Source organism: Salmo trutta, chromosome 5 (assembly GCF_901001165.1).
Source record: "Salmo trutta chromosome 5, fSalTru1.1, whole genome shotgun sequence".
Taxonomy (NCBI): Eukaryota; Metazoa; Chordata; class Actinopteri; order Salmoniformes; family Salmonidae; genus Salmo; species Salmo trutta.
Window position 1 is genome coordinate 44520108 of NC_042961.1, and position 25920 is coordinate 44546027.

Consider the following 25920-nt stretch of genomic DNA (forward strand, 5'->3'; position numbering starts at 1 on the left):
TAAAAATTGAGCTCTATAGGAAAAAGCCCTGCCTCCAGCTGTTTGCTTAGAAATTCTAGGGACAATTAGGAGCCCTGCGTCTTGTGACCGTAGCGTACGTGTAGGTATGTACGGCAGGACCAAATCGGAAAGATAGGTAGGAGCAAGCCCATGTAATGCTTTGTAGGTTAGCAGTAAAACATTGAAATCAGCCCTTGCCTTAACAGGAGGCTAGCACTGGAGTAATATGATCAATTTTTTGGGTTCTAGTCAGGATTCTAGCAGCCGTATTTAGCACTAACTGAAGTTTATTTAGTGCTTTATCCGGGTAGCCGGAAAGTAGAGCATTGCAGTAGTCTAACCTAGAAGTAACAAAAGCATGGATTAATTTTTCTGCATCATTTTTGGACAGAAAGTTTCTGATTTTTGCAATGTTACGTGGATGGAAAAAGCTGTCCTTGAAACAGTCTTGATATGTTCGTCAAAAGAGAGATCAGGGTCCAGAGTAACGCCGAGGTCCTTCACAGTTTTATTTGAGACTGTACAACCATCAAGATTAATTGTCAGATTCAACAGAAGATCTCTTTGTTTCTTGGGACCTAGAACAAGCATCTCTGTTTTGTCCGAGTTTATAAGTAGAAAGTTTGCAGCCATCCACTTCCTTATGTCTGAAACACAGGCTTCTATCGAGGGCAATTTTGGGGCTTCACCATGTTTCATTGAAATGTACAGCTGTGTGTCATCCGCATAGCAGTGAAAGTTAACATTATGTTTCCGAATGACATCCCCAAGAGGTAAAATATATAGTGAAAACAATAGTGGTCCAAAAACGGAACCTTGAGGAACACCGAAATGTACAGTTGATTTGTCAGAGGACAAACCATTCACAGAGACAAACTGATATCTTTCCGACAGATAAGATCTAAACCAGGCCAGAACTTGTCCGTGTAGACCAATTTGGGTTTCAAATCTCTCCAAAAGAATGTGGTGATCGATGGTATCAAAAGCAGCACTAAGGTCTAGGAGCACGAGGACAGATGCAGAGCCTCGGTCTGACGCCATTAAAAGGTAATTTACCACCTTCACAGGTGCAGTCTCAGTGCTATGATGGGGTCTAAAATCAGACAGAAGCGTTTCGTATACATTGTTTGTCTTCAGGAAGGCAGTGAGTTGCTGTGCAACAGCTTTTTCAAAAATTTTTGAGAGGAATGGAAGATTCGATATAGGCCGATAGTTTTTTATATTTTCTGGGTCAAGGTTTGGCTTTTTCAAGAGAGGCTTTATTACTGCCACTTATAGTGAGTTTGGCACACATCCGGTGGATAGAGAGCTGTTTATTATGTTCAACATAGGAGGGCCAAGCACAGGAAGCAGCTCTTTCAGTAGTTTAGTTGGAATAGGGTCCAGTATGCAGCTTGAAGGTTTAGAGGCCATGATTATTTTCATCTTTGTGTCAAGTGATATAGTACTAAAACACTTGAGTGTCTCCCTTGATCCTAGGTCCTGGCAGAGTTGTGCAGACTCAGGACAACTGAGCTTTGGAGGAATACGCAGATTTAAAGAGGAGTCCGTAATTTGTTTTCTAATGATCATGATCTTTTCCTCATGAATTTATTACTGCTGAAGTGAAAGCCATCCTCTCTTGGGGAATGCTGCTTTTTTTTGTTAGCTTTGCGACAGTATCAAAAATAAATTTTGGATTGTTCTTATTTTCCTCAATTACGTTGGAAAAATAGGATGATCGAGCAGCAGTGAGGGCTCTTCGATACTGCGCGGTACTGTCTTTTGTCGGAAGACTTCCAGTTTGGTGTGGCGCCATTTCCGTTCCAATTTTCTGAGAGCTTGCTTCAGAGCTCATGTATTTTCTGTATGCCACGGAGCTAGTTTCTTATGACAAATGTTTTTCGTTTTTAGGGGTGCAACTGCATCTAGGGTATTGCGCAACGTTAAGTTGAGTTCCTCAGTTAGGTGGTTAACTGATTTTTGTCCTCTGACGTCCTTGGGTAGGCAGAGGGAGTCTGGAAGGGCATCAAGGAATCTTTGGATTGTCTGAGAATTTATAGCACGACTTTTGATGCTCCTTGGTTGGGGTCTGAGCAGATTATTTGTTGCGATTGCTAACGTAATAAAATGGTGGTCCAATAGTCCAGGATTATGACGAAAACCATTAAGATCCACAACATTTATTCCATGGGACAAAACTAGGTTCAGAATATGACTGTGGCCGTGAGTAGGTCCAGAGACATGTTGGACAAAACCCACTGAGTCGATGATGGCTCCGAAAGCCTTTTGGAGTGGGTCTGTGGACTTTTCCATGTGAATATTAAAGTCACCAAAAATTTGAATATTATCTGCTATGACTACAATGTCCGATAGGAATTCAGGGAACTCAGTGAGGAACGCTGTATATGACCCAGGAGGCCTGTAAACCGTAGCTATAAAAAGTGATTGAGTAGGCTGCATAGATTTCATGACTAGAAGCTCAAAAGACAAAAACGTCGTTGTTTTTCTTGTAAATTGAAATTTGCTAGCGTAAATGTTAGCAACACCTCCGCCTTTGCGGGATGCACAGGGATATGGTCACAAGTATAACCAGGAGGTGAGGCCTCATTTAACACAGTAAATTCATCAGGCTTAAGCCATATTTCAGTCAGGCCAATCACATCAAGATTATGATCAGTGATTTAGTTAATTGACTATAACTGCCTTTGATCTAACATTAAATTGCCCTATTTTGAGATGTGAGGTATCACGATCTCTTTCAATAATGGCAGGAATGGAGGAGGTCTTTATTCTAGTGAGGGTGAACACTAGAATTGCTAGGGTGAACACCGCCATGTTTAGTTTTGCCCAACCTAGGTCAAGGCACAGACACGGTCTCAATGGGGATAGCTGAGCTGACTACACTGACTGTGCTAGTGGCAGACTCCACTAAGCTGGTAGGCTGGCTAACAGCCTGCTGCCTGGCCTGCACCCTATTTCATTGTGGAGCTAGCAACTAGGAAGAGTCTTGCTGGTTCCAAGCTTCTTCCATTTAAGAATGATGTAGGCCACTGTGTTCTTGGGGACCATCAATGCTGCAGACATTTTTTGGTACCTTTCCCCAGATCTGTGCCTCAACACAATCCGGTCTTGGAGCTCTATGGACAATTCCTTTGACCTCATGGCTTGGTTTTTGCTCTGAGATAAACTGTCAACTGTGGGACTTTATATAAACAGGTGTGTCCCTTTCCAAATCATGTCCAATCAATTGAATTTACCACAGGTGGACTCTCAACGTAGAAACATCTCAAGGATGATCAATGGAAAACCTGTTTTCGCTTTGTCATTATGGGGTATTGATGAGGACATTTTTGAATTTAATCATTTTTCAAACAAGGCTGTAACGTAACAAAATGTGGAAAAAGGGAAGGGGTCTGAATAATCCCCCCCAACTTCTTTAATAATGCACGCCATATTTTTTAAATCTAAAGCTCATGTTATCTAATTATGTATGTGTTATCACATGAATGTGAAAATGTGTTTGTCACTTTTCCAACCAATATTTGGTTCATATGCACACTCAATGAAAGAAAACTTAGCAAGTTGATTTTGTGAAACTCAAGAGCTTCTGAAATTTCTCTCACCTCTTATTAACTTTATTTTTGTATATCTGTGAATTGGTGGGTGGAGCAGCTACAGGGAAAAGCAGTGGTGGAAAAAGTACAGTGGGGGGGGGGGAGTATTTGATCCCTTGCTGATTTTGTACGTTTGCCCACTTACAAAGAAATGATCAGTCTATCATTTTAATAGTAGGTTTATTTGAACAGTGAGAGACAGAATAATCCAGAAAAACGCATGTCAAAAATGTTATAAATGGATTTGCATTTTAATGAGGGAAATAAGTATTTGACCCCTCTGCAAAACATGACTTTGTACTTGGTGGCAAAACCCTTGTTGGCAATCACAGAGGTCAGATGTTTCTTGTAGTTGGCCACCAGGTTTGCACACATCTCAGGAGGGATTTTGTCCCACTCCTCTTTGCAGATCTTCTCCAAGTCATTAAGGTTTCGAGGTTGACGTTTGGCAACTCGAACCTTCAGCTCCCTCCACAGACTTTCTATGGGATTAAGGTCTGGAGACTGGCTAGGCCACTCCAGGACCTTAATGTGCTTCTTCTTGAGCCACTCCTTTGTTGCCTTGGCCGTGTGTTTTGGGTCATTGTCATGCTGGAATACCCATCCACGACCCATTTTCAATGCCCTGGCTGAGGGAACGATGTTCTCACCCAAGATTTGACGGTACATGGCCCCGTCCATCGTCCCTTTGATGCGGTGAAGTTGTCCTGTCCCCTTAGCAGAAAAATACCCCCAAAGCATAATGTTTCCACCTCCATGTTTGACGGTGGGGATGGTGTTCTTGGGGTCATAGGCAGCATTCCTCCTCCTCCAAACACGGCGAGTTGAGTTGATGCCAACGAGCTCCATTTTGGTCTCATCTGACCACAACACTTTCACCCAGTTGTCCTCTGACTCATTCAGATGTTCATTGGCATACTTCAGACGGGCATGTATATGTGCTTTCTTGAATAGGGGGACCTTGCGGGCGCTGCAGGATTTCAGTCCTTCACGGCGTAGTGTGTTACCAATTGTTTTCTTGGTGACTATGGTCCCAGCTGCCTTAAGATCATTGACAAGATCCCCTCGTGTAGTTCTGGGCTGATTCCTCACCGTTCTCTTGATCATTGCAACTCCACGAGGAGCCCCAGGCCGAGGGAGATTGACAGTTCTTTTGTGTTTCTTCCATTTGCGAATAATCGCACCAAATGTTGTCACCTTCTCACCAAGCTGCTTGGCGATGGTCTTGTAGCCCATTCTAGCCTTGTGTAGGTCTACAATCTTGTCCCTGACGTCCTTGAAGATCTCTTTGGTCTTGCCCATGGTGGAGAGTTTGGAATCTGATAGATTGATTGCTTCTGTGGACAGGTGTATTTTTTACAGGTAACAAGCTGCGGTTAGGAGCACTCCCTTTAAGAGTGTGCTCCTAATCTCAGCTCATTACCTGTATAAAAGACACCTGGGAGCCAGAAATCTTTCTGATTGAGAGGGGGTCAAATACTTATTTCCCTCATTAAAATGCAAATCAATTTATAAACTTTTTGACATGCGTTTTTCTGGATATTTTTGTTATTCTGTCTCTCACTGTTCAAATAAACCTACCATTAAAATTATACACTGATCCTTTCTTTGTCAGTGGGCAAATGTTGTCACCAAATCCCTCGCCCCGAAATGCAGTCACTCATTGTCCATAATAGCAAAGGACAACATTTTGTGATGCCCGTATCAGTTTAAGAACGGGGAAAAAACAGCTTAGGGACGACTTGACTTTTTCAAGAGTTCTAACCAAAGTAAATGATTGACGTTCTGGTACAGCTAAAAAACTATGTTATTTTGGAAAAGCTGCACATTTGAACTTTAATGCACAAAAAACATTGCTTACAGTAGTAGCTAGGTGTCCATCCAATTGGTGACAGTTTTATCATGTCAATATTTTAAAATCTGCATAAAGAAAACCAGTGGTGTTTCTACCGAACAGACTTGTTGCAGATAAAAAACAGCGTGTAGTGCACACAATTTACTTTTTTTCTTAAGTATTCATGTACTAAATAAAAATCGAAAGTTCACTGTGTTTCCATCGCATTTTCAAATCTACCGATAGTTTAGTCACAAAAAACTGTTGCGTTAAATAGCAAATGTGCCTACTTTGGTCATCGCGCGTGCGCTCTAGCCAACAGCTCACCGATAGTGCGGGTAGGCTGTGTGGGTAGGCTAGTCTACATTATGAAATTATTATGGATAAGAGCAAGAATATTTATTTGTCAAGCTTCGATCATCATGTCAACAGAATATTTATTGGAATCGTCTGTAGCCTAACACGGAACCCAAACCGGGCGCTATCGTGCATACATTTATTTTGTCCCCCTACACCAAACGCGATCACGACACGCAGGTTAAAATATGAAAACAAACTCTGAACCAATGACATTATTTTGGGGACAGGTTGAAAAGCATTAAACATGTATGGCAATTTAGCTAGTTAGCTTGCACTTGCTAGCTAATTTGTCCTATTTAGCTAGCTTGCTGTTGCTAGCTAATTTGTCCTGGGATATAAACATTGAGTTGTTATTTTACCTGAAATGCACAAGGTCCTCTACTCCGACAATTAATCCACACATAAAACGGCCAACCGAATCGTTTCTAGTCATCTCTCCTCCTTCCAGGCTTTTTCATCTTTGAACTTATATGGTGATCGGCATCTAAACTTTCATAGTATTACCACGACTCCTGGCAAAACAATTCGTCTTTCAATCACCCACGTGGGTATAACCAATGAGAAGATGGCACGTGGGTACCTGCTTCTATAAACCAATGAGGAGATGGGAGAGGCAGGACTTTCAGCACGATCTGCGTCAGAAATAGAAAGGATTTCTATTTTAGCCCTTGGCATTGCAGATGCTCGTTGGCATGTGCGAGCAGTGTGGGTGCAATAATTGAATAACATGGATTTCTACATTTATTTTGCGACGCTCGCGCATGCGACGTGTCCAGTCTGGTCAGCATGTAATAAACTGCATAGTTTCCCGAGTCGTAGTGGGAGGACCAAACCATATCACCGGGTGACTCTGTTTGCTTCAATATGATAGCTATTGTATCAATATTTGCGCCTAAAGGCATTCCCTCCTGTCACGACTTCCACCGAAGTCGTTTCCTCTCCTTGTTCGGGCGGCGTTCGGCGGTCAGCTTCACCGGTTTTCTAGCCATCGTCCATCCACTTTTCATTTTCCATTTGTTTTGTCTTGTTTTCCTACACACCTGGTTTCCATTTCCCTCATTATTTGTTGTGTATTTAACCCTCTGTTCCCCCCATGTCTTTGTGTGGGATTGTTTGTTGTAAGACTTGTGCACTTACTGGTGCGCGTTGTTTTTTTTATACCCATATTCTGTGGTATTTTTATGCCATTGGTTTTTGGATTAAACCGCTCCGGCTACTACCTAGTTCTGCTCTCCTGCGTCTGACTTCCCTGCCACCAGTTACGCACCCCTTTACACCTCCGCCATTTATCGCATAATTAATTTTATCGACACACAAAAATCCCACCGTGTCGAACGAACAAATTATCTATTGGCATTTTGTTGACCAAGTGTGCCTTTTAGTACATAATGGTCCCCTATTTGATGCCAGTGAATGCTGATTATTAAGCCAGATTTAGCTCTGATTCACCACCTGTGCTTTATTAGTGTGTGCTGACCAACACTGTAATTGAGACATCTTACCTGGCAACATGGCCAATAGTTGAAACATGGTTTTTGACTGTTCGCCTATCTCTCCCTGTCTACTCTCTGCCACCACAGTTTAGGCTACTTCACCTGGAGTGGACCTTGTGCTGACAGCATAAAGCATTGCATTTAAACAGTGGCAAAGATTTGCATACAGCACAAATGGACTGACAAAAAAAAAAGAATTCTGTGCATTGCTTTAATAACCAAGGCCATTGCATGAACAGTTGGCTCTATTGTTGTTAGTGAAAATGAGTTGCCAATGTGGCCGGGGTTCATGGAAACAATGACCAGCCTTCCTATCCAAAGCCATTCCACTGCAGTCCTCAGAGCCAGCAACATGGAACTGCATTGAACAAAAATATGAACGCAACATATAAAGTCATGAGCTGAAATAAAAGCTCCCAGAAATGTCCATATGCACAAAAAACGTTTTTCTGTCAAATTATGTGCACAAATTTGGTTATATCCCTGTTAATAAAGATTTCTCATTTGCCAAGATAATCCATCCACCTGACAGGTGTGGCACATAAAGAAGCATGGTCATTAAGCAGGTGCACCTTGAACTGGGGACAATAAAGTTTTTTTTGAGGCAGCTTGCAATTGGCATGCTGACTGCAGGAATGTCCGCCAGAGCTGTTGCCAGAGAATTTAATTTCTCTACCATAAGCCGCCTCCAAAGTTGTTTTAGAGAATTTGGCAGTACGTCCAACCGGCCTCACAACCGCAGACCACGTGTAACCACACCAGCCCAGGAGCTCCACACCCGGCTTCTTCACCTGTGGGATCGACTGAGAGGGGAGCTTCTTCACCTGTGGGATCGACTGAGAGGGGAGAGGGGGGTTGTTGAGGAGTATTTCTGTCTGTAATAAAGCCCTTCTGTGGGGAAAAACACCTTCTGATTGACTGAGCCTGGATCCCCAGTGGGTGGGCCCTGGGTCCCAAGTGGGTAGGCCTATGCACTCCCAGGCCCACCCATGGCTGCGCCCCTGCCCAGTCATGTGAAATCCATAGATTTGGGCCTCATGAATTTATTTCAAATGACTGATTTCCTTATATGAACTCCGTCAAACCTTTGAAATTGTTGAGTGTTGCGTTTTATATTTTTGTTCAGTATAGATGCTACTGATTTATTAGATAACAGCAATGAAATATTTTTTCCCAGACTGCAATCTTAAGGCAAGTTTGTGTTTGATGTAGCAAATGGGAAAGAATGGCTGCATTTATTTGTATCTACCGTCCCCTATCTTTTCCATGGCTATGTGGGAGATAATGAGCCTTCCCCATTAGGTAGTCAAGAGTGTGGTCGAAAGTACCATCTTCAATCGACTTTGTACATCAGACACAACACCGATGCAGAGAAGTAATTTGACGGATGTCCATTGTTTGGCAGTGGTTGTATTGTATTCTGGTGTCAAGCTGTGGTCTAGCATTTGTGTTGGATCATTTGCAAATATATGTGGCGGTGAGAGGGCCAAAGTGATTCTATTACTCCTCAGGAAATGTAAACTCAGGCGGACTATCGGAATACGGCCCCACAGGTGCGACTTGGTCGCACCCCCTTCCTACAAACTAGACCTTGGAATGCCAACATTGCACACACACACACACACATACACACAGCCATCTTGTACACAAGATCCAGTGGTTGTCAGTGGACGTGGCTTTTTTCTGGCACTGAGCATTTGCATGCCGTCTCCAAAAAGCTAGACTTTAAAAAGGTCAATATTCAGATTGACAGTGGAGACAATGGCAAATAGATTTCCCCCATTCCACTGCCTGTAAAAGCAAATGCCTCCTTTTGAGTCGTTAGTTTTGCATGCCTCAACTTAGCTGTCTATGGCCTTATACAGTATGTGCTGCTCCAACATTCAATAAGGACAGGGGTCTCATTGTGTATGTGTGTGAATTGTTGCTGTCTGCTACCCTGCAAAGAGACTAATGCGTCTTGCCTCATCAGATAAAACAGCTTGGGGTCTTGAAGGCACAAGGTCCGTGTTTATGTTTGCGCTCACCTGCTTCGTGGAGCAGCACTATTGACCGCAGCGCTCTGATATTCCCGAGTAAAAATGATGGCACGTGTTGCCTGTGGTGGGTGTACACATTTCTGTCTCTGACTCTACCTGGATGTTGCTGCTTTATAATCACATTTGGAAACTAGCTTCATAGTCTTGACTCTAAAATGTGCTTTGGTTCAGGTTATAAGTGAAGGTGTGTCCACTTTCGCGTCCTGGATTGTAATGGCGAGGCATTTGTTGAAGTTTGGCGGCTGGAGATGAACAGAAATGTTATTCTGGTGCCAGAGGATTGTATCAAATTTCAAACACGAAACCTCACCAACCAAAGCTTCAGTTGTCTGTCAGTCTGAAAGACAGATCTTCATCCACTTGGGACTCACCAGCACCATTTCTCCATCTGACTGAGAGGCAGGTGGTTGAAATATTTATGGGTGCAACAGTTGAACACTACTTCCCACGGCACCTATGTGGGTTAAAATCATTTCAAGCCTCTCCACCAGATCTGGCTTCGCGCCTAATCACCATAATTTTGATATTATTAGCTAAGCCTTACCTGACATGATTTTGCTTTTCAAATTCTGGAGAAAAAAAAGTGGAAAATTAGTGTGGCTCATCCCCAAACATGAGCAGATGTGCTTCTGAGTGGCTAATTATGAAGCCGCCAGAACTGCTATACTAACTGTCAATCTGGGGGCGATCAGATCCGACTCTCCAAAATCTCAGGAATGTGCTGGGAAAAGCAGGTGCACCAGTGATGTCGGTAAAATGGCGGGAGAGCAGGTCAAACCAATCTCATGCTGGTCAACCTCTTCCACAGGACTGAACCAAAACCTATTAAATCTACCATTGCCCAGACTGCAGGACTCTCCCGTTTGCATTCATACTCCGTCTCTTGCTGTGTAATTTCAGTTCATTACCATCTGCTAAGGAATAGTCTGTTCATCCTCATTTCAACTCCGAAAGAACATGTGGATTGATTGGTGTTATAGCAGACACCTACTGACTGCCTCCCGGAAAGCAGAATTAAAGAAAATATGCTCCCGCCAATATTGGAACTTGGGTTGCAATTTGAAATCCATACTACGTCCTGCATTCTCACTTGGGTTACATTGTTCTCCCTGTCACACACGCATATATATGCATATATAGTACTAGTCAAAAGTTTGGACACCTACTCATTGCAGAGTGTTAAACAAATCAAAATATATTTTACATTTGAGATTCATCGATGTAGCCACCCTTTGCCTTGATGACAGCTTTGCACACTCTTGGAATTCTCTCAACCAGCTTCACCTGGAATGCCTTTCCAACAGTCTTGACAGAGTTCCCACATATACTGAGCATTTGTTGGCTGCTTTTCCTTCACTCTGCAGTCCAACTCATCCCAAACCATCTCAATTGGGTTGAGGACGGGTGATTGTGGAGGCCAGGTCATCTGATGCAGCACTCATCACTCTCCTTCTTGGTCAAATAGCCCTTACACAGCCTGGGGGTGTGTTGGGTCATTGTCCTGTAGAAAAATAAATGATTGCCCCACTGAGCGCGAACCTGATGGCATTGTGTATTGCTGCAGAATGCTGTGGTAGCCATGCTGGTTAAGTGTGCCTTGAATTCTAAATAAATAAATCAGACAGTGTCACCAGCAAAGCACCATCACACCTCCAAAAATAACAATTTGGACTCATCAGACAAAAGGATATATTTCCACTGGTCTAATGTCCATTGCTTGTGTTTCTTGGCCCAAGCAAGTCTCTTCTTATTATTGGTGTCCTTTAGTAGTGGTTTCTTTGCAGCAATTCGACCATGAAGGCCTGATTCACACAGTCTCCTCTGAACAGTTGATGTTGAGATGTGTCTGTTACTTGAACTCTGTGAAGCATTTATTTAGGCTGCAATTTCTGAGGCTGGTAACTGTAATGAACTTGTCGTCTGCAGCAGAGGTAACTCTGGGTCTTCCTTTCCTTTGGCGGTCCTTATGAGAGCCAGTTTCATCATTGCGCTTGATGGTTTTTGCGACTGCACTTGAAGAAACTTTCAAAATTCTTGACATTTTCAGCATTGACTGACCTTCATGTCTTAAAGTAATGATGGACTGTCGCTTCTCTTTGCTTATTTGAGATGTTCTTGCCATAATGTGGACTTGGTCTTTTACCAAATAGGGCTATATTCTGTATACCACCCCTATCTTGTCACAACACAACTGATTGGCTCTAACGCATTAAGAAGGAAAGAAATTCCACAAATTAACATTTAACAAGGCACACCTGTTAATTGAAATGCATTCCAGGTGACTACCTCATGAAGCTGGTTGAGAGAATGCCAAGAGAGTGCAAAGCTGTCATCAAGGCAAAGGGTGGCTACTTTGAAGAATCTCAAATATAAATAATATTTTGATTTGTTTAAAAGTTTTTTGTTTACTACATGATTCCATATGTGTTATTTAATAGTTTTTATGTCTTGTATTCTTCTATAATTTAGAAAAATAGTACAAATAAAGAAAAACCCTTGGATGTGTAGGTCCCGTGTGGCTCAGTTGGTAGAGCATGGTGTTTGCAACGCCAGGGTTGTGGGTTCGATTCCCACGGGGGACCAGTACGGGGGAAAAAATGTATGCACTCACTACTGTAAGTCGCTCGGGATAAGAGCGTCTGCTAAATGACTAAAATGTAAATGTGTCCAAACTTTTGACTGGTACTGTACATCAATACCTTGCGACTATTTAATAACGTTCTCTGGCAATAACCTTCCCCAGACTCTGTTGTGACATTGGCCATCCTGACATGTTCAATGCCCGTAGAACACTTTCACACTCATTTGTCACATAACGCAACACTGACAGGTAGAGTGACTTTTCAATACACTTTTATATTTACATTTACGTCATTTAGCAGACGCTCTTATCCAGAGCAACTTACAGTAGTGAATGCATACATTTCATGCATTTTTTTTTTGTACTGGCCCCCCGTGGGAATCGAACCCACAACCCTGGCGTTGCACACACCATGCTGGCGTTGCAAACACCATGCTCTACCAACTGAGCCACAGGGAAGGCCATAAATGTTTCCTTAGAAGTGGACAATGGCAGAATGTTGCTTTGCCTACTGTGAATACGAGACTCTTGCTTCGGTCTTCTGTTGTCTTGCCAGGTCCCAATGGAGACTAAATAAGGAGATGGTTGAGGTGGAGATAAGATCAGTTTAGAGTTTGGCTCAGGTTTCAGTGTGTCAACTAGAGTGTGCCGTGGTGTGTCGTATGTCGTGAGATCACAACACATGGTTTGTTCCGACCAGGCTTCCTTTTCACTCTTAGTGCACAAGCAACCAGGAAGGAGAAAGAACTGATACTGACCTGCCGTTCCAATCGTGTTAGCCCTATGACCGTTTGTTCTCTTCATGTACAGTGGCTTCAGAAAGTATTCACACCTCTTGACTTTTTCCACATTTTGTTGTTACAGCCTGAATTTAAAATAGATACAATTTAGATTTTGTTACTAGTCTACACACAATACCCCATAATGTCAAAGTAGAATTCTGTTTTTAGAATTTTTTACAAATGAATTAATAATGAAAAGCTGAAATGTCTTGAGTTAAGTATTCAACCACTTTGTTATGGCAAGTTTAAATAAGTTCAGTAGTAAAAATATGCTTAAGTCAAAAAATAAGTTGCATGGACTCACTCTGTGTGCATTAAGTGTTTAACATTCTTTTTTAATATAACAAAAGGACCACAAAGACGAGGGATGTTTTCCAATGCCTTGCAAAGAAGGGCACCTACAAAAACAGACAATGAATATCCCTTTGTGCATGGTGCAGTTATTGATGACACTTTGGATGGTGTATCAATGCACCCATTCACTACGAAGATACAGGCGTCCTTCCTAACTAAGTTGCCGTAGAGGAAGGAAACTGCTCAGGGATTTCCCCATGAGGCTAATGGTGACTTTAAAACATTTTCAGTTTAATAGCTGTGATAGGAGAAAACTAAGGATGTATCAACAACATTGTAGTTACTCCAAAATACTAACCTAAATGACAGAGTGAAAAAAAAGGAAGGCATAAGGCACTAAAATAAAACTGTTAAAAATGTGTCAACGAAAATAAATGTACGTCCTGAATACAAAGATTTATGTTTGGGGCTAACACATCACTGAGTACCACTCTTCATATTTTCAAGCATGGTGGTGGCTACATCATGTTATGGGAATGCTTGTCATCGGCAAGGACTTGAAAGTTGTAATAGTATAATGCACAAGGTGCAATTTCAAATTGGCTTGTTCATCATCAGTTTTCCTCTTGTCATGTCAGTCATTGCAAACCTTAGAGCTATTTATAACTTGTCAGAAATGTCCAGATCAACCAGCCCATGTCAGGAAACTATTTTTTAGCTAAGTTTTGTTAGCCTATTGATGTTGTAATGTTGTTGTAATGTTTGAGTCACTCATATCACATTAATACACATTAGACATGGCAAAATGTATAGAGTTGCAAGATAATGAGCTTTAAACCTACAAAAATGTATTTGCAGCTCATGACAAAATATTCTCTAAGTCTAAACCAACAAGTGTGTGTGAACAGTTTGTTTCATGAACAGTGCCCATAGAAATAGACATGGTGCACACGGGATGTTCCCCAATGCTGGTAGATGGGCCTGAGTGAAAGATTTTTTGGGAACCCCTGACGTGGAGTAAGGCATTTGTGAAAATCTTATAGCAATATAGAGTGGGAAAGCGGCTGTGTGTTCGGACAATTAATAGACACTGCAGTAAATAAATACTAATAAAATCACCTGTCTTGCATAGGACTGTACTTTACACAGACCGGTGCGCCATAGCCAATCAGAGCTACAGTCGGCCTATATGCAAATAAACCATTTGCCACATGGGCCTGCCATCATTCACTTTGAACTGGACTGTGTGTTTACAGGCAGTAGCAACAGCACGACTTTAGATCATTAGAAAGCATTCACCAAAAGCCACAAAATGCACCTGAATGGATTTCTGTAAATATGTAAATATCATGGGTCCTCATACCTTTGGGAACTTTACAATCCTATTGATCAAAGAACCATGGAGGTAGGCTCTCTCCCTCAGTTGCCTATGCACATCAACAACAACAAAATCAACAACTAATGTTAGCCAGATTGAGATGAGCTAAAGTCTAACGAGGGAACAGTAGATAAACCCTCAAACTTTTTCAGCTTGTAGTTGGCCGTCAAAATTGCGCTGATATACAATGGGGAATAGTAGCCTGCTCGCCCATCTGCAGCGTGCCTGCAAATACATGCTTGTCGCAGCCCACATTTTGTCAACTGAGTGAGTACTTGCCTGCCTGCCCGTCCATTTGATCAATGCCAAATACATTTGATTGACAACTAAGATATATGCTAACTGTGGATAAGTTGTTCAAGTTCAGCATAGCTACCTAGCAAAGTTATTCACATTTCTTGCTAGCTAACCAAATAGAACCTGCATCTCTAGCTGTAGCCAACGAAAAATGATATGGGGAAAAAATGTCTCCACTTGTCAAATGACATGACATCCTCCCAGCAGCTAGCTAGCTAGCTAACGTTACCTCCGTGTTTGGAGTGGACACTATATGGTATAGTATGGTCACCTGTTAATTATTCAACTGGGTTTCTCGTCACCCAAGAGGAGTTTCCTTTCCTTTCCTCTGGTTAACGACCGGACCGCATTATCACCAAACAAGGCCTGGATATCCTCAGGTCAACACGGGTTACGGTAATTACGGTGAACCTGTCATCTACCGTAATGGAACGACATTCCAGGCACGGTTAAGAGATCCACAGACCTACGAAAAGGCTCTTATGACACACGAGTGTGATTGCCTGTAACATTAGCAGGTGTGTCGCCGGATGATAAGTTGTAGGTCCTCTAAATGGTGGCCTGTTTTTTTATCCCGGCTTCCTGACGCCACAGAGCGAACATAATGTCTGGGATCTGACGCTAACTCAAGCCAGGGTAAGACCTTGACAGGCATGAGAAACAAAGGCTTTCTGAACAGAGCACTGTAAGGCCTAACTGAAGTTTATCTCTGTTTGATGATCCAGTAATATTGGACCTATGGGGTTTGATGCAAGTCATGAGAAGGTCCGAGCTTTACATGAGGGATGTTAAGATTGAAAAGCTGGAAGGGAATTATGTTTCCTCTTCATGATACTTTGTCTGTTCTGATAATAGGACATTCACCCAGAATACTCTTCATCGTGGAAAGGTTCAGGACGATTCCCTGATCTGGACTTTGTCATGCCTTTGGTATACTGCATCTCAGCTTGTAAGTCACCTGAGGGAAAATACATTGTCTGCTTAAATGTAAGAAATAAACTGCAAAAATAAACTGCTGATACTTTATAAGATAAGCTACTGTATGTGAGGGAACTTTCAGCCAGCAAAATAATGGATTGTATGTGTACTGAATAACGTCAGCACGTGGCCCCTCAGAACTATGGTAACCCTACCCTTCACCTTTTAACAAAACAATAGGACCTACACAAGCACAGCAGCAGAAATCATCGAATTGTTTGTTTCAGCAGAAAAATGCTATTTAACTATGAATTGATTATAAGTATTCACAACTATGTCTAACTATTTGTCTACTGAAACAAAGGCAATTGAGTTTATACATACTATTAATCTATCAAATAATTAAACCATGTTTTTCAGGCCATATATCATATTGATGGCAGTGAGTGTAATCGTAACCACTAGCTCTACTGTAGGAAAAAAAGACTCTTGCGAATGTCATACTTTTATGAAATTGAGCAGTTGGGATTTGATGCGTCCGAAGTCAGTCTGTAGGGAATAGTGCTATTCTGGCATCCTTTTTTCTTTCAGCATAACTGTATACTTTGTGTTTGTCGGGCCGCAAAGTAATAGCATCCCCTGGTAATTGTTTTTCTGGGGCATTTATTGCCTTTCCCTATAACCCTTGACGGGATCGGAACTCATTCCTCATTTTGCATCTAGGGCAAAATATTTAAGGCAACCACTTTATTGATGAGAGACTGGATCAAAGTAAAATGCTCCAACATTTTGATGAGCTTTGCACGTAACAACCTACCATTCCTGTAACACTGTGTCAATCTATTTCTTAACTAACTGTTCCAGGTTTTGTTTACTTTTTCACAGAAGGCAAAAGTATGAAATGGCAGCAGTGTGCATGTTCTGTTTTTATGCTGCGTTATGATTTTAAATGCTGGGTCCCCAGTTTGTCCATATTATAACAGTGTCTTGGTTAGGACAACAACACTTGACCTTTGCGTATCATTAATACTGTATGTCACACTACGAACTTGGCTCGACAATTCAGTGGAGCAGAGGTAAGGAAGCAGTCACTGTGACCCCTGCCACTGTGACCCCTGTCAAAGCTGTCCCCTACATATCACATCCATTTAGTCAATAAAGGAACAAAGGGCATGTATTCCTCCAGACACACTGGCTGCATGCTCTTTTCCTCCTTGATTAAGGGCCGCGTCACTCAGACCCTACATTAATTCCACTGTTGTCTGCCATTTCTCAAGTCAGACACTTATTCCCTTACTGCACAGCTCCAGAAAATAACAAAACATGCAATTATACGTTCGTATAAGCACATTCACTTCAGACAAATCTTATCTTTGAATGTCGTCAATACTGGCCACAGTAGTCACATTACTTACTTTACTATTCCCTTTAGCTTTTAGTGGAGCTTCTCAGTGTTTCCCCGAGATTCATTTAGCAGCGTTCATTTGGCCCACTGCTTTGTTTTTTGCCACCGCTGCAAAAACGTTGTATATGCAGTATATATATATATTTCTGCCTAGACGCACTTTTAAATGGATAGTCGTTGGCTCAATGACTGGAAGTCTATGAGAACAGCTAGCATGTCATTGTGCTAACGCTAGTAGCAGGGCACCCCCCTACCCTTGCCACCACTGCTTAAAACATTTTCTAGTTGAAACACAGAGCTACTAAAGGCTTGTCACTGCACTACCTTAATCATTCCACTTAAATGTCTGCTCTCCAAAGAACTGCCATCACGCTTTGTCTTTAGCGAGGACACACAGACTTCTCCTTGCCAGTCAGCAGAAGCGTGTGTGTCAGTGTGGTAACAAGAATGGATGACAAACGCAAGACATCTGACCGTATGGTCAATAAAATTGTCTGACATCACGCTAGAGGAGGCGATTGTGTCTGCGAGATTGTCTGCGACATAGCTCACACAGGTTATTGGCCTCGATGGATATTGTCTCGAAGAACAAACCAGATTAATGTCATTAATCAGCTTCTATATTTACAGTGCATTCAGAAAGTATTCAGACCCCTGGACTTTTTCCACATGTTGTTACGTTACAGCCTTATTCTAGAATTGATCACATTTTAAAAATTTTTCCTTAATCAATCTACACACAGTACCCTATAATGAAAAACAACATTTTTGCACATTTGTTAAATATAAAAAACATACAGTACCAGTCAAATGTTTGGACACACCTACTCATTCCGGGGTTTTTCTTTATTTATACTATTTTCTACATGGTAAAACAATAGTGAAGACATCAAAACTATGAAATAACACATGTAGCAATCAAAAAAAGTGTTAAACAAATCAAAATATATTTTATGTTTGAGATTCTTCAAATAGCTGGCATTTGCCTTGATGACAGCTTTGCACACTCTTGGCATTCTCTCAACCAGCTTCACCTGGAATGCTTTTCCAACAGTCTTGAAGGAGTTCCCACATATGCTGAACACTTGTTGGCTGCTTTTCCTTCACTCTGCGGTCCGACTCATCCCAAACCATCTCAGTTGAGATCGGGGGATTGTGGAGGCCAGGTCATCTGATGGAGCACTCCATCACTCTCCTTGGTAAAATAGCCCTTACACAGCCTGGAGTTGTGTTGGGTCACTGTCCTGTTGAAAAACAAATGATAGTTCCACTAAGCCCAAACCAGATGGGTTGGTGTATTGCTGCAGAATGCTGTGGTAGCCATGCTGGTTAAGTGTGCCTTCAAGACTGTTGGAAAAGCATTCCAGGTGAAGCTGGTTGATATAATTCCAAGAGTTTCCAAGGCTGTCATCAAGGCAAAAGGTGGCTACTTTGAAGAAGCAAGTTTTCATCAAGGATCTCTCTGTACTTTGCTCCATTCATCTTTCCCTCGTCTCCCAGTCCCTGCTGCAGAAAAACATCTCCACAGCATGATGCTGCCACCACCATGCTTCATCGTAGCGATGGTGCCAGGTTTCCTCCAGACGTGCAGCTTGGCATTCAGGCCAAAGAGTTCAATCTTGGTTTCATCAGACCAGAGAATCTTGTTTCTCATGGTCCAAGAGTTCTTTAGGTGCCTTTTTTCAAAATCCAAGAGGGCTGTCGTGCCTTTTACTGAGGAGTGGCTTCCATCTTGCCACTCTACCATAAAGGCCTGATTGTTGGAGTGCTGCGGAGATGGTTGTGCTTCTGGAAGGTTCTCCCATCTCCACAAAGGAACTCTAGAGCTCTGTCAGCGTAACCATCGGGTTCTTGGTCACCTCCCTGACCAAGGCCCTTCTCCTCCGATTGCTCAGTTTGGCCAGGTGGCCAGCTCTAGGAAGGGTCTTGGTGGTTCCAAACTTCTTCCATTTAATAATGATGGAGGCCAATGTGTTCTTGGGGATCTTCAATGCTGCAGAAGTGTTTTAGTACCCTTCCCCAGATCTGTGCCTCGACACAAGCCTGTCTCCGAGCTCTATGGTCAATTCCTTCGACCTCATGGCTTGATTTTGCTCTGAGATGCACTGTCAACTGTGGGACCTTACATAGACAGGTGTGTGCCTTTTCAAATAATGTCCAATCAATTGAATTTACCAAAGGTGGACTCCAATCAAGTTGTAGAAACATCTCAAGGATGATCAATGGAAACAGGATGCACCAGAGCTCAATTTCGAGTCTCATAGCAAAGGGTCTGAATACATATGTAAATATGGTATTTCTGTTTTTTATTTTTAATACATTTGCAAAAATTTCCAAAAACCTGTTTTTGCCTCGTTATGGGGTATTGTGTATAGATTGAGATAATTATTTTGCATTCATTTTAGAATAACGCTGTAATGTAATAAAATTTGGAAAAAGGGAAGGGTCTGAATACTTTCCGAATGCACTGTATATTCTAGAATCTAACTATACATTGTATGTCATAATTCACACATACTGCTGTGTTTGACCATTGTCACACATACTGCTGTGTCAGACCATTATAAGCTCTACATAGTGTACTTCGATCTGCAACCTGCTAAATGTAGCCCCCTACTGAACAAGTCCCAAATAAAGTGAAGCCTCTTTCGCCACGATAGGTTTCCCATCCACAGGCTGTCAGTGTGTCTGAGTCCTCACTGTGTGTTCCTCACAAACACTCAACACATTCTATAACTGCTGTTATTCTTTATACCTAACATCAAAGCTGTCTTGGAATTACAAGTGTTGGAAGTGAGTGATGAATGACATCATTTGAGAGCTTGTCTCATGCCCATGCTTACCTTAAAGCCTTGGACTACATTTTTCAGCACTGCCTCTGGCAAGAGGGTAGAAACAACTTTAGCGCTTGTAAGAGAGGACTCTTAAACGTGTTATTTAAAGACTTTCATGTTGAGTGCGGAGCACCATTAGAACACTAAGTAGATAATGTTTGTAGGGTTTTATATTACACGCTATGGCGATCATAAAGATTGAGCATTTGGATCCCCTTGAGTGGTTAGAAATTGTGTTGACACAATGCTGTTGCGAGAGTGGATTACGTGGAACATTATCCATTTGTCAGTCATGTACACTGCGTGCACAATTATTAGGCAAATTGTATTCCTCGGGATTAATTTTATTGTTGAACAAACACAATGCTCTCAGTCAATCCAAAATGTTATTGAACCTCAAACCTGAATGTTTAACAAAGGAAAAGTGAGTTTTGTCTTTCTCAGGGAAATATATTAGTGTGCAGAATTATTAGGCAACTAAATTACAAAAATAATTTCTCTCAACTCACTTGTTTATTCTCAATTTTTGAGGAAGTGTAACAGATAAGTAACGCAAAATGACAATTATATAACATTTTTGGCCTTTCAAAAATATTCAGTGACCAATATAGCCACCCTTATTTTCAATAACTGCCATGAGCCTTCCATCCATGGAGTCTGTCAGTTTCTTGATCTGTTCACGATCAATTTTCGCTGAACAGCAACCACAGCCTCCCAAATGCTGTTCAAAAAGGTGTATTGTCTTCTATCACTGTAAATCTCACGTTTGAGAAGGGCCCACAAGTTCTCAATAGGATTTAAGTCAGGTGAGGTTTGGGAGTTGAGTTTCAGTCCATCTTCAACCCAAAAAGGTCCAACTACCTCATCCTCAATGATAGCAGCCCTTACCAGTACCCCTCCTTCACCTTGCTGGCAACTGACTCAAAGTGGTGCCCTGTGTCCATTACTGATCCAGCCACGGGCCCATCCATTTGGTCCATCAAGAGTCACTTTCATTTTATCTGTCCATAAAACCTTTGAAAACTCTGTCTTCAGGTATTTCTTTGCCCAATCTTGACGCTTCAACTTGTGAATCTTATTCAGTGGTGGTCTTGTTTCAGTCTTCTTGACCTTGGCCATGTCTCTGAGCACTTGACACCTTGTACTTCTGAACACTCCAGGTAGGTTGCAGTTCTGGAATACGGTGGCACTGGAGGATAATGGGTTCCTGGTAGTTTGACGTTTAATTCTTCTCAAGTCTTTTGCAGTCAATTTGCCCCAGTTGACTATTCGCAACAAAACGTTTGAATGTCCGGTGGTCACACCTCAATAGTTTAGCTATTTAAAGAGTGTCGCATCTGTCTGAAAGGCATTTTACATGTTTGGCTTTTCAGTCTCAGTTAAATTTCTTTTTTGGCCCATTTTACCTGAGGTAATGAGGCTGCCTAATAATTATGCACACCTTGATATAAGGTGTTATTCACTTTCGCCACACCCTCCCTCATTACACAAATACATATCACCTGAAAATTATTAAATCCAATAAGCATTCAAGTTTATATGGTTTGGAGTTCGAAAATGTGAATAGAAACAATGATCAGAATACTCACTTGCCTAATAATTGTGCACGCAGTGTATAATATTGTTCACAGTGGCAAGTACAATATGGGCCCCTGTGTGTTTTGTGAAGCGATACGCTTGACTGTGTGTGTAAAAAGTTTAGAAATTTGAAGTCCAACCTGAGGTCATGTGCTCAAGATTGTATTCAAAGACACTCTTACAGTGATGACTTAGTGCCACAATACTACAGTATATTAATAAGTCATGTAACATACTGACTGGTTTCCATGGAGCAGACGTTGCAATAGGAGATCAAAATGACTGATAAGAGTTGAATCTCTACAGTCAGTGTTTTCCCTAGGATTGCTTTCAGGGGGCGGGCACTGCCAGCAATTGACAATGTACAGACAGAAGTCAATACACAGATTATATAATATAAATACAGTAAACATAAAACTCTGGAGCTGATTTACAGTGAGGAAATACCTAGTTAAATGCCTAGTTAAATAAATACAATTAAAAAAATATATATATATACAATAGTGCCATACTGAAGTAGATAGATTCTTTGATGTACCAGTGTTGTAATAGCAAAGTTACTGCATTGCAGTATTTTTTCAATACTTGACTGACTTATCGTGAGCCCAAGCTGCTTGAACAAGGTCTTAAATAGGCTGCATCTGCACACTAATAAATTGACATGAGATGCATGCACTTTGATAATTTGCGCCCAGAATTGAGATGCTTCATTTTCCTTTGAGGAATATATGTGCTGACTCTGAATGTTTAAACATGGCACGTAAATGCACTCCCATCCAGTGTTGTCTTGAGAGCCGTTTGTGACAGTAACTCATCTCCACAGCTTGCACTCCGTTCTGTTTCAGTCTCCCAGCATGCACAGCAGCCGTCGGTTGTCAGGGTAACTGTTACACTCACCATGCTGTTTGTCCTAGGTTATGTCTACCCTCAGAACGGCGACAGGCGCGGCGTCAAAGCTCAACTAATGAAGCTCTTACCGTGCTCCGCCGTCAAAAAGTCATCTGTCAGTAGCCAAAGCAAGTGACTTTCTCTCTCAGAACATCTCTCACACTCTTTTTCTTAATTTCCCCCCTTTACCTCTCTTTCCTCCTCCTAAATATTATTCTACCTCCCACCCTTTACTCTGTGGTGCTGTAGTACAGTCAGTGAGGTTTTTAAAAGGAACCTCAGGCCCGCAGTCACTGCTTCTCCAGTCTGTTCTCTGGTGTCCTTATGTGGCTGGCCACTGGCTAGAGGCACCACCAAGGAAACATTTTTAGAGACCTAATCCTTACTTTATATTCTACAAAAAATGTGGGACCTAATACCAAAGTCTAATCCCTCTCTTTTCAAATCAATTTCAAACTTCACTGTGTGAGCTCCTTAATGTCATGAGAAATAAGATGCATGGGAAAAGACATGCAAATGCCAATATGGAAGATGTCAATGAACTGGGTTAGACACTGAAGGCGAAGTGTTAAGCTAAGTTTGAAGTCTTTTACAACCCACCTGTTTATTGTACTTTGTCTATTAAATAACACAAACATGAATTGAAACCCTGTGACTATATCATAACTGAGTCAGTAGAAACGGGAGAATCGTTAATCTGGGTTGTCTGATTGTCACTGTCTGTGTATTCCTGTGTGTGTCCCATTCACCATCCAACCAGCTCACTGTAGAGTCAGACTCCATAGCTGTACTGAAGAATCACCGTCACGCAGTTTCTTACCTCACCGTGTGGTGCCAGCACGCTCAGTGCTCTGGACAGACTCACCATGGCCTTTGTGTGTGATTAATTGACTTGACAGTGTGAATGAAAGTGTGAGGGATGGCAGGGTTTGATTATAGCAATCTGAGGACGACGAGCACCTTGTCATTAGCATAATAAACCAGATAACAAGGTACTATATTCTTTTGGAGTGGGAGCATAGGGTTTTCACCAACATCAAAGGCAAACTCTGAAATTGGCTGCATATGAGCTATGAGAGTGTCTTCCCTATCCTATTGATGCTTGTAGACACACACATAACACACCAGCTCTAAGGCAGGTTAAACCAATACAGAGAAGAGACGTAGCATTTTGGCCACCGTTCACAAGACTCCTCTCAGGGCTAATGAGGGGTGGCGAGACGCTGGCATACCTCAGGTGAGTGTGTGCGAGAGAGACTTTTCAAGTGCTCGGCTCTGACAACCACTGGCATTGACAGGCCCGAGACGGCGGCTGCCATCATTACAGGCCCATTAAAGCGCCTCTCCGAGTTCAATGGCCCCCATCTCGAGGAGCCTCCCTGCCAGAGGGCCCTTGTTCCTGGGTTTCGATAACGCTAATTACCTCTGCTGTGATATTTCAGTGAGGAGAGATCGGGACACCGCCAAGCGTTTGGGGGTTTTTCTCGGTTTTGTAATGGAGGGACCAAGCAAGGATGTGAAAAGATCTTCCTCGATTGGTTGGCTTTGGAAGTGTGCTTGAAGCTTAACCTTAAGGCTAATGTCAAATAACATCAAATTGTAAGGAACATCATGTGGGTATGGCTAAACTGACAATGAACGTACACTACTAGCCTATATTCTACCCCTCCTGAGAATGTGTGGCTGAGATTCACCTGGCTGTAGGCCTTTAAGACATTACAGTGGCCTTTGCGTGATTGGCATTTCAATGGGATTGCATTAGCAACATGGGTGATAAAAAATGATCATATTAGATAACAGCGACAGGTGGGCTGGTTCCAATACTTATTCGTATCCTCATTTGCTCCTCCCATAATAATCAAACATTTCAAAGTGGCTATAGACTCCTTTGGCTCACTATGGCACTGCAAAACTTACTGAAATAGGACAGGACACACTTTTCTTTTATGGGTGAAATGCAGCCAATTGTGTTGAATTGTTCTGAATGAGTCAGATTCCTTCTTCCTCCTCTCCAGACAGCGTGGAAGATGAGTTGGAGCTGTCGGCCGTCCGCCATCGCCCCGAGGGTCTGGAGCAACTGGAGGCTTTGACCCGCTTCAACCGCAAGGAGCTGCAGATCCTCTACCGAGGCTTCAAGAACGTAAGTGGCCCAGTTTCACCACGCATCCAAAGCCATTGAAAGAACGTGCATTGTCTTTTTTGTCTCTCCGCTAAGGTCCTCCTCCATCCAGTCGAATTTGTGTCTCCATTCTTAGATAGCTATATATTTATTTTTTCCTACTATGGCCAGGTGTGTAGATGTTTAGTCTACTTGCTACACTTGTTTTTCCTTTCTAGAGATGACGTAGCAGTCAGACGTCTTTGTCCTGTCGTGTCCCTTGTATATATCTTTTTACATCTTTTTCTTCGCATATCTTTTAAAAATATTTTCCTAAACCTCAACTTCAAAATACTCTCCTTCAAACCACCTCACCCAATCTGGCGTGGATCTGTTTTTATTTTTTTCTAAAGTATTTCTATTTACTTCGGATCTGGAATTCCTCAACTGAAGCTAGCCAGCAAACTACCTACCAGCTATCAGTCAGCAAACCATTGCTAGCGGTCATCAGCTAACCTTTAGCTCGGAAAGCTCTCTCCAGTTCGAACAACGTGACTCAAACCAGAACATATTTTTTTTCTTCTCCATATCCCCGGATTCCCACCGCAAACTCTGAACATTTTCATCTGGATCTTCGCAACTAGCTAACCACAATCCTGGGTGACTACTCCTGGCTAGCGTTTCCATCCCGGAGCAAGCACCAATTAGCCTGAAGCTAGCCCGGCCAGAGCTCCTGTGCTACCACCGAAGCCAACTCCTGGGCAACAATATCCGGTTCCCTTCTACTGCCGGTACGGGGCACGGAACCCCGCGGATCCTCTACGACTGGAATACCGACATAATCTGCCTGAGGATTCCAACAGGCCCCTCAGGCGCGACGTCCGCTGAAGGCCCATTCTGCTAACCGCAACCTGCTAGCTACCTAGAGCTACTTGGAACCCTACTAACCCTACTAATTCCATCGTATCGACGTCACCGCACGAAGAGGCAAAAACAGACTTACCCCCATCGTGACGTCCCCCAAAGGCTAACTGCTAGCTTGCTTGCCCGGTCTGCTAACTGCTAGCTTGCCTGCCCCGGTCTGCTAACTGCTAGCCCCGGTCTGCTAACTGCTTGCTTGCTAACCCAGTCTGCTAACTGCTTGCTTGCTAACCCAGTCTGCTAACTGCTAGCTTGCCAGCCCCGGTCTACTAACTGCTAGCTTGTTTAGCCCCGGCCTACTAACTGTTAGCTTGTTAGCAACGGCCTGCTAACTGTCTGAATCGCCGTGTCCCCAGTCAGCCCAACCACTCACTGGACCCATATGTTCACTTGGCTACGCATGCCTCTCTCTAATATCAATATGCCTCGTCCATTATTGTCCTGGTTAGTGATTACTGTCTTATTTCACTGTAGAGCCTCTAGCCCTGCTCAATATGCCTTAACCAACCATGTTGTTCCACCTCCTACATATGCGATGACATCACCTGGTTTAAACGTCTCTAGAGACTATATCTCTCTCATCATTACTCAATGCCTAGGTTTACCTCCAATGTACTCACATCC

The 25920-nt window shown here is 42.4% G+C and overlaps 1 protein-coding gene across 2 annotated transcripts in view; it reads left to right on the forward strand.

Annotated features, from left to right (window-relative positions):
* kcnip4a (potassium voltage-gated channel interacting protein 4a) overlaps positions 1-25920 on the forward strand; it is a 203456-nt gene that overhangs the window by 144522 nt on the left and 33014 nt on the right. Inside the window, exons 1-2 of one of the 2 annotated variants that reach the window (XM_029753778.1) lie at positions 22214-22405; positions 24293-24417. In XM_029753778.1, the coding sequence (XP_029609638.1) occupies positions 22288-22405; positions 24293-24417 (243 nt within the window). In that variant the 5' untranslated portion in view covers positions 22214-22287. Of the gene's footprint in view, positions 1-22213; positions 22406-24292; positions 24418-25920 lie in introns of those variants that run through there. The other variant, XM_029753777.1, reaches the window with a different exon arrangement.